General features: G+C 38.7%; 1 protein-coding gene across 1 annotated transcript in view; it reads right to left on the bottom strand.

Annotated features, from left to right (window-relative positions):
• ZMPSTE24 (zinc metallopeptidase STE24) overlaps positions 1-10,333 on the bottom strand; it is a 53,956-nt gene that overhangs the window by 22,519 nt on the left and 21,104 nt on the right. Inside the window, exon 7 of the mRNA XM_007952695.2 lies at positions 5,757-5,941. Within this exon, the coding sequence (XP_007950886.1) occupies positions 5,757-5,941 (185 nt within the window). The remainder of the gene's footprint in view (positions 1-5,756; positions 5,942-10,333) is intronic.

Raw genomic sequence — 10,333 nt, 5'->3', positions numbered from 1 at the left:
TTGGTCAATGACATGAGACAAAGTATATGTGAACTGCTGTATGAAAAGTGAATTTACTCTGTAAATCTTCACCCAAATCCTAATTAAAAAAAAAAAAAAAAGTTGGAATTAGAAATACATTTGACCCAGCCATTCCATTACTAGTTATATATCCTAGAGAAGTGAGAGCCAGGACAAGAACAGACATATGCACACCCATGTTCATTGCAGCACTATTTACAAAAGCCAAAAGATGGAAACAACCTAGGTGCCCATCAACTGAGGAATGGATAACCCAACTATGGTACACACACACAATGGAATACTATGCAACCCTAAAGAATAACGCAAAATTGGCAAAACACTTCTCACGTGGATGAACTTGGAGGATATTATGCTGAATGAAATAAGTCAATCACAGAAGGACAAATATTGTATTGGCCCATTACTGTAAAAAGTCAAGGAAAGGTTTATATATGGAAGGAAATTTACTTTGTTTGTTACCAGGGGTGGGAGGGGAGAGGAAGGAACACTGTTAGATAGGTAGATGCAAGTACTGATTTGGGTGAAGAGATGCGAGTGATCAACACAGTGGCACTGAGGAAAAGGAAGACACAGAGAGTGCATGGAAGGTACAGACAACAAAGATGAACCCTTTTGCACACACAGTACTGTGTTGTCAGTGAAGGCAAACACTGATATATGGGTAGATAGATGGGTGCACAGGCTGAACTATTAGGTATGTTTATATAGGGGGGAGTGTGCCCATGACCATGTACAGGGTTGGCAGACAATGTTTCTACAAGTGTATTTGTATGTTCTGTAAGAATTCCCAGGTATACAGTAAAGCTGACAAGGGACAAGGTTGTAGTTACTTATTGCCACAGCCAGCTACCCAGAGGGAGCAAGTAGTTTGACCTGTGGGCTTGGGAGCATGGTAATACACAAAAACATTGTTCCACATTCTACTTTGGCAAGTAGTGATTGGGATCTTAAAAGCTTGCAAGCAGCCATTTAGATACAGTGATGGGTCTCTCCTCCTCCAGAACAAAGAAGAATGAAGAAAACCAAAGACACATGGAAACACTTAGTCCAAGCATCTGGTACACCATGCGATCTTTAGCCTATACGACTATGAGACCAGATGAACTAGATAGTGCCTGGCCACCACTGTCAACCACTCAGAGGGGGATATATGTAGGAGATCCTGGGTAGAGTGGGAGAACAATGTGGAACAAAACTCAAAATCATGGAGAGAAAAAAAAAGGGACTAAGTTTGCTGGTCTGATAGAGCCCCTAGCTGCCCTTCAGGTCTGGAATTGAACCCACTCCTGTGGTTTCCAGCCAAACAAAAGACAGGCATATGAACTGAACATTTACATTAGGTAGATATACTCCTTGCAGAGATCAGTCATGGGAGAACAGAAGGGCTGTGTATGCACAGGGAGACAGCTCGGGGCAGGAGTGCATGGGAGGGAAAGACACAGGGAAGAGGTTAACTATGGGGAGGAAGTGGGAAGGGAGCTGTTACACTGTGGGAAACCGAAGTCAATATCATGAGACAAAGTATATGTGAACTGCTGTGTGGAAATGAATTTGCTCTGTAAATTTTCACCCAAATCAAAATAAAAATTTAAAAAGATATACTGGAATGGAGTAAAAAGAACTTAAAACAAGGGTCACTTTTCATAGAAAAGAGACTTGCTTAATTGTGAACAATTTAGATAGACCTAGACTTTCTTTGCTTTTCATACTAATTTTACATAAAAGAACAGAAATACTACCCATCATCTACTGTTTCACAGCATTTTCCCATTTTATAAAATTCATGCACTGCTTCATTTGATGTTTACAACATCAAGCTGGACAGGATAGGAAGTATCATCTTCATTTTAGAAATGGAAAAAAAAAAAAGCTAAGAAATAAAAATGTTTTGCTTAAGATCATCTTATTAGTAAGTAGTGGATGAAAACCAAATCCACATCTCTGGAGCCTGGGCCCTTTCTATTATAACATAACCCTAGCATTTGCAGGATAACTGCCTCCATGAACTTCCTGGAGAAGAATCTGTTTTCTTCTATAAAAATGAAATGTGTCCCTTCAAATCTGGAACTGAACTCACCCATGTGGTACAATGTTCAGCCAAATGATAGGCCTATAAAGTGAACAATAATATCAGGGTGTGATAGTTGGAGCTGTGTGTCAAGTTGGCTGGACCCCAGTTCTGTGTGGTTGTTCCCATGATGGGACTGGATGACTGTGTTCTGAGTAGCCAATCTGTTCAAGGGGAGTTTCCCTAGGGGTGTGGCCTGCTTCCAGGATATCCAGGGACATCCTGGGAAGAGAGACATTCTTCTGTGGATTGGGATTCTGTTGTGCTGCCTACAACTGTCCGAGAGTGAGCAGTCCACCGTTCGGCCTGGAGATCTTGGATGTGTCATTTGTTGGAGTCAACAGCCAGTGTACTGCCTACCAGCCTTGAGCTTCTCGGCCCCTGAAATGGAAAAGCCTCCAGTCTGACATTTGCTCCAGGGACTTTGGACTTTCTGGCTTCTATACGTTTGTGAGCCATTTTCCTAAGATAAATTTTTCTCTCTCTTTATATATATATAAGCTTTGCTGGTTTTTGTTTCTCTAGAGAACCCAGTCTAATACACAGGGGATACAGTCAACCATACGAGATCAAAAGGGCAGCATCTACCCAGGGATAAAGCTAAGAAGGCAAGAAGGAATAGGAAAGTAGGATGAAGAAAAGTGGTAAACATAGGGAGGAAATGGGAAGAGCATGGTTACATTGTGGGGACTACAACGAATGTCACAAAACAAAATGTGTATGAATTATTGAATGGAAAATCAAGTTGCTCTATAAATTTCCATCCAAATTACAATTAAAAAATAAAAATGCAAAAAGGGAATGTGTGGCTAATTGCCTCCATGAACAACTGCCTCCTTTGCTATGAGACCAGAAAAACTGCATGGCAACTGGCTACCATTACTAAATACATTGATTAAAGATCCAAAGAAGAATCCTGATCAAAAGAAGGGAAATGCAGAACAGAATTTAAAATTCTCATAGATTCCAGACTTCTTGGAACCATGATGATTGGATGAACCCCTGAAATTATTGCCCTGAGATAATCTTTAAACCTTAAACCAAAAAATATCCCCTGAAGTCTTCTTAAAACCAAGTAATAGTTTAGCTTAACTAGTAAAAAAAACTCTGCCTTGAGCACTATGCTCTTTTAAGAACTATTTATATAGGATCAAAGTGACAACAGCAACTCGAATGGTTAAAACAGAAATCTTAGGGGGCAGTGAATTTATGTTAATGGGGGAGGAACAACTCAGAAAATGAAGATGAGAATGGTTACACAACTCAAAGAATATAATCAATGTCACTAAATGGTACACGTAGAAAATGTTGGTCTGTTTTACTGTGTATAGTCTCAACAACAAAATAAAACTATCTTTAAAAAAAAAGGCAGCTTTTTGCCATCTAGATGCAACGATGGGTCTCTCCTCATCCAGAGCAAAGAAGAATGAAGAAAACCAAAAATTCATGGGAACAGTTAGTCCTAAAGACTGGTACACCATCTGATCTGCAGCCTATACAACTATGAGACTAGAAGAACTAGATGGTGCCTGGCTACCACTATCATCCACTTGGAAGGGGATCTATGTAGGAGATCCTGGATAGAGAGGGAGAACAAAGTAGAACAAAACAGAACAAAACTCAAAATCATTTGGGGAAAAAAAAAAGGTGGGGGGAGGACCAGGTTTGCTGGTCCAATAGCGCCTGGTGGAACCGCTGAGACTATGGCCCCTAGCTGCCCTTCAGGTCTGGAATTGAACCCACACCTGTGGTTTCCAGCCAAACAAAAGACAGGCATATGAGTTGAACATTTACCTGAGGTAGATACATTCCTTAGAGAGAGCAATCATGGGAGAAAGAAGGGCTGCTTATGCACAGGGAGACAGCACAGGGGGCAGGAGTGCATGGAGGGATGGACACAGGGAAGAAGTAACTATCGGGAGGAAGTAGGAGGGGAGCTGTTGCATTGTGGTAAATTGTGGTCAGTGTCATGAGACAAAGTGTATGTGAACTGCTGTATGGAAAGTGAATTTGTTCTGTACATTTTCACCTAAATCACAATTAAAAAAAAAAAAAGGCAGCTTTTACTTATTTTTAATTGCTCCTTTTACTTAAACTGAAGAGCTCTGGTGGTGCAGTGGCTAAGGCATTAGGCTGCTAACCAAAAAGTTGGCGGTTTAAACCCACCAGCCCCATGGGAGAAAGATGAGGCAGTCTGCTTCCATAAAGATGTATAGCCTTGGAAACCCTATGGGGTAGTTCTACTCTGTCCTACAGGGTTGTAGTGGGTTGGGTTTGGGTTGGTCTGGTTTACTAAACTGATTTGGAAACAGGTTGTTCCAATTCTGTTTGTTTCTGAAAGGGTAAACCTCTGCAGAGTAAGTTTCCTAGGCCTATTTTTAAATGTAATAGCCATTATGGACATAGTCATCATAACACTAATAGTGGTTATCTCCAAGGAGAGGTATTTCAGATTTTCAGTTTTTTCTTTGCATTTCTGTTAAAAATGAAACTCTTCACCTTCTCTACATCATCCAGAAGTCAAACCATATTTACAAACCCCATTCACTGTGCACAGTCATTCAGCAATACGTGCTGAATAAATCAGTTTCCTAAACTTCTGCCTTATCTGTGTACTCTCTTTGTGATTCTTTACTTAATGCTAATGGCTGTTTTTTTATTAACTTTGTGTTGTTTTCTTATCACTGTCCATCTCCCCCATTTAGTCTTAGTACTTTAACTTCAACTACTCATCATGATAGTTGCACCAGCTGAACTCACTCAGGAAAGGATTCATAAGAAACTTTCTCAGACTCTGAGGTCAGATTTAAGAGATGTCTTCTCTTGTGCTCCCCCAGGACCCAGTATACATAGCTTCCATGCAGCAATTATCATATTAGATTGTGATTGTATGATTGGCTCCATCTTGAATTGTGAGCTCCCTGAGAGTAAGGCTTTAGTCTTTTTATTTTTGTATTCCTCTACTTTGGTGATGTTGTCAGAAGGGACCATTCTCTGAAGAAGGGTATCATGCTTGGTAAAATAGAGGGCCAACAAAAAAGGAGAAGGCCCTCAACAAAATGGACTGACACAGTGGCTGCAACAATGGGCTCAGGAATAACAAGGATTGTGAAGATGGTGCAGGACCAGGCAGTGTTTCATTCTGTTGTACAGAGAGTTGCAATGAGTTGGAGCCGACATGATGGCACCAATAACAACAACAACAAGAATGCCAAGCAGAGTGTACCAGCAGAAATAAAAAAAAAACCGACTAGATGACATAATGGACCCAAAGACACACAACTACTAAGTCACAGAATCAGAATTCAAATCCGAGTCTCTCCATTGCCAAAGTCTGTACTTACTTCCTGTGGGAATTCTTTGATCATAAACATATTAGAAATATATATGAAATCTGTTTTAAAAATAGCTTATGAACACATGAATTTTCCTGGCTTAGTCTTCCAACTTTAACACTGACATTCTGTAAAACTTGCAAGGTAGTTAGCAAGTATGTGAGAATAGTGGTAATCCCACCTAAATACCAGAATTATAAAGGAGTCATGGTGTTTTTGATAGTCTCCCCTAATTTCGACAATGACTACATAGAAATTGATGCTATTCTGAGCAGTCACAGAAACTGTTTACAAAACCAAGCCAGAGTCTCTTAAGGAAAAGAACTCACTTTAACTTTGGCTTTTATTTCTTCACTGTCCCCTTCTCCAACTTTGCCGGGTTCCGAGCCACATTCTTCCTGGATGTCTTTGTTCAGTACAGAGTACTCTTCTAATAGAGTGTCAAACAAAACTATTCTCTTGTTCTTAAAGAATCCATAAAAATAAGCATTGCTGTGAGAAGAACGTTTAGATCCTAAGGGAAAAACAGTTCAAAGCATAGAGTCAGTTAAAAGTCTGGGGTCCTATGGAGAGACTCCTAGAAATTAAATTATTGGAAAGGTCATTAACATCTTCAAATTTTAAATACCTGAATAAAAACTGTTTCAACATAAATTACCACGAGCAGTGAAGAGTGTCTCTTCCTGTAGTCTTACCAACAAACATTTACACTCATTGCAGCATTATGTAAAGCAATAAGTAAATAAAGTTAAACATCCAATAGTAATAGAATTATTACACTGTGGGACACCTATGAAATGGAATTTTATGCAGCCAGAAAAAAAAAATCACACTTTGGAAAAATTTTAACAAGATAAGAAAATGCTCACCAATATACTATGAAGGATATGAAATTGTATATATTGTCAAGAAAAAAATGTACAGGTATGTAGAAAAGCATAAAAGCAAGCCTATTAAGAAATATATAAAAATATTAAAGTGATTATCACTGGATTCCAGAATTATAGACATTTTGTTTCCTTCTTTGTTCTTTTCTCTCTTTCAAGGTTGTTAAATGTATTTATTTCTATAAACAGAAACAAATTAAAGTTATGAAAAAAAGGACTAGAAAAAAACATTGAATTTTTTAACAATGGTTAACAATGGCTAAACTATGGTAAATTTTTATTTTCTTCTTTATATTTTCCTTTATTTTCTACATGTTGTACCATGTACAGTGAGTTGAGTGTAGTGATCAAGAGTATATATTTTTGGGTTCAAATCCTGGCTCTACCATGTATTAGCTGTATGAAGCTAGAAAATTTTCTTAATTTCTTTTGCTTCCTGTTTATGAAACAAGGTTATCTACCTCACTGGGTTTGATTAATGACTACGTAAGATATTCTAAGTAAAGAAATTAGTATACTGCCTCCATGTACACTACCACTATTAGTTACAAACTTTTTAAGAAATGATAAAATATTTGTTTCTTTTGGGAATTTGAGGTTTCTCACAGACCATGTGAATTTTGTATTTATTCATAGTTCTAATTTAAAGCACTTGGCATTGTATCTAGACTATAATAAAACCAAAAAACAAACCCACTGCTATCAAGTCAATTTTGACTTATAGCAATCCCCATAGGGTTTCTAAGGCTATATGTATTTATGGAAGCAGATTGCCTCATCTTCGGCCCACAGAGCAGCTGGTGGATTTGAACCACTAACCTTCTGGTTAGCTGCTAAATGCCTTACTCACTCGACACCAGAGCTCTTTAGACAACAATAAGGCTTTGATAAATAGTAGCTACTATTTATTATTTTAATTTATTATTATTATGTCTTTTTGATTTGGTTGCCTGGAAGTTAAGAGCTAAACAGGTAGTTCAATTTTGCCAGTAATACAGGACCTTCGAATCTGGAAAGCTGTGCATAATTCTGAGGTCTAGAGTATCTCAAAGTGTGACCCAAGAAAGTCTGCACCCAAATCACCTAGGAGTGCTTGTTAGAAACAGGTACTGGAAAATACCTGAAATGGAGCCCAAGAATCTGTCTTTTAGCAAACTCTCCAGGAATTCTTCTACTCACTAAAGTTTAAGACTCCCTATACTAGACTGTAAGCTTTCTGTATAAGCTTCTGTGCCTGGCATGTATATATATTCAGTAATGCTTGTTTACTGTAATGATACCACTTTGGGTAAGAAATAATGTATTTGAGAGTTCTGAAAATCAAAATGTTCTATGTAAATGTTAAGGTATTGCATCAGTCTTCATCTGTTGCTCATGATGTCTCACCTTAATCAACATCTCAGCAGCATTTGACGTAGTTTGCTATTTTCTCCCTATAACATGTTCTGGCTTCTGGGATACCACCCTCTCCTTGTTTTCTTCCTACCTCAACGCTCCCTCCTTCTCAGCCTCTCAGGCTGGCTCCTCCTCCCCTGCTGACTCTGACTGGACCCATTTCTCTTCTCTAAGTGCTCTTATCCATGGCATTAAACACCACCTGGTCGCTATGAGTCAGGTCTGACTCAATGGCACATAACAACAACAACAACAAATGCCAAATAAGCAGCTCTGGTGATGCAGTGCCTAAGGCATTTGGCCACTAACCAGAAGGTTGGTGGTTTGAATCCACCAGCCACTCTGCAGAAGGAAGACTGGACAATCCACTTCTGTAAAGACTTACTACCTTGGAAACCCAAAGGAGGTCACTATAAATTGGAATTGCCTCAATGGCAGTGGGTTTGTATTTTTTAGTTTTTAATTGCCAAATATTTCAAAATTTTTGGCTCTGTCTATCCTTAGAACTCCAGGCTCATATATCCAACTGCTTATTTGACATCTCTACGTCAGTTGTCTGTCGTCTATACCTGTGGTCTGCATGCTTGTGAATGGTTATTTTTCCTGCCCAGTATCAGAATCTCTTTTCAGAGTTTAGAAAATACAAGACCAAGTAAGTCTTGTGAGAGACTACATCTGAAAGATCAAGAAAGACAAAAGGTGCTTCCCCAGCACACCTGGCAGGTAGGACACAGAAATGCACCCTGGCTTAGTCAGTCAGATGCACCCTTAGGGAGTCTGCAGAGATGGTTGACTGCACAAGGAAACAGAGCAACAAGGGGGGTGCTAGTGACAGCAATGGTAGGATTGCAACTGGCGGAATCAGTGTTCTGAGTGGCAGCAACAGTGTCCTCACCAGACTGGTTCTGCAGTGTGAACTTGAGTTCCTAATATCCTATTGAAATAGTCCATTATCTAAGCTTGGTGAACTTAACTTCTCTGGCAATTTTGTGAACTTCCAATACTATTTCAATAAACAATTTTTTTTCTGCTGAAATCAGCCATAGTTGGTTGTTATTGCTTGTAACTAACTCGCCTGCATTACAACCCTGATTAATACAATGTCTAATATCAAAAAACAAACCAGACTCATTGCCATCCAGTCGATTCCGACTCATAGTGACCCCTTTTAGGTTTCTGAGGCAGTAAATCTTTACAGAAGTAGATCACCTCATCTTCCTTCTGCAGAGCAGCTGGTGGGTTTGAACCAACTTTCTAGTTACCAGTCAAATGCCTTAGGCCCCAAGCCATCAGAGCTCCTTACAATATCTAATGGGGATCTCAAAATGTAACATATCCAATAGAACTCTTAATTCCTCCAATATTTGCTTCCTCTTGTTTGCTATCTCAGTAAACCATCATTTATCCATCTGCTTAGGCCAAAAATCTAGAAGTTATTCTTGATTTCTTTCTTTCCCTTATTCCCTCACATGTAAACTATTAGCAAATCCCACCACTCTGCCTATAAAATGTATCGCAAACGCATCTACTTCACTCCATCCAATTACCATTGTCCTAGTCTAAACTATCATTATTTCCTAACTGTTCTCTCTGCCTCTACTCCTGCCCAAAGTATTTTAAAAACATAAATTGGACTACCTCACTTTCCTGCTTAAAATCTCCAATGGCTTTTCTCACTGAACATCAAAATCCAACCTCCCCACCCTGACTTATAAAGGCCTACATGGTCTGACACTTGCCAAAATCCTAGCCTTCATCTCAGGCCACTCTCCTACTGACCCCTGAACATGCTGACCTCTGGAAGATATTCCCATTGATCTCAGCATGGATGGCTTCTTCCTTTCATTTAGGTTCCAGCTTAAATGTCATTTGCTCAGAGAGGTCTTCCTGATGACTGAATCTAAAGTATCCACTCAGTCATTCTTCATCACATAACACTAGTTTAATTATCTGTACAACACTCATTTTTTTTTAAGAGCAAAAATTTTGAACTTCTCTACACTATCTCCAGCAATTTACAAATCTGTGATGTGTGTTGCTATTGTTAGTAACAACAGTCATTTATTTAAACTATCTTCAAGGTTGTTACTATTATTACCTACAATAAAACACACATTACAGATTGCTAGACTGTTGTTTAGCAAAGGTAAGTTGCCCAAAGTCACACAGCTAGTTCATAACAGAGCTAAGATTCCCATCCAAGTTTACCTGACCCTAAAGCCTGAAATGCTACCCTTCACCTACTCAAATCTTGATTTTCCATAATGCTCATTTCATAACCCTTCATAAAGGCTTTCCTATTTCATCTAAAATCAAAATTGTATACATCACACATTTTATCAATTACTTCTACTGTCATATCATTATCTGTTGTTTCATGTCATCTGATTATAATATAAGTGATCAGTAACTTAGTAAAAGTATAAGTAAAAGCTCCTTAGAGATTGTTCTATTGTATCTATTAGTGGGCTATTAGCTTAATATTACCTATAATAGAGTAGTGATTTCAGAGGCTGAATAAGTATGAATTAGCTTATTCTACCGATTCCCCAAGGAAGACCCGTTAATATGACTGTTATTCAAATTTATGCCCCAACCACCAAAGCCACAGATGAGGAAATTGA

This window comes from Orycteropus afer, unplaced genomic scaffold, assembly GCF_000298275.1.
Source record: "Orycteropus afer afer isolate SDZICR_OR568_19922 unplaced genomic scaffold, OryAfe1.0 scaffold00355, whole genome shotgun sequence".
NCBI classification, from domain to species: domain Eukaryota; kingdom Metazoa; phylum Chordata; class Mammalia; order Tubulidentata; family Orycteropodidae; genus Orycteropus; species Orycteropus afer.
This window is presented reverse-complemented; position numbering and strand designations above follow the sequence as displayed.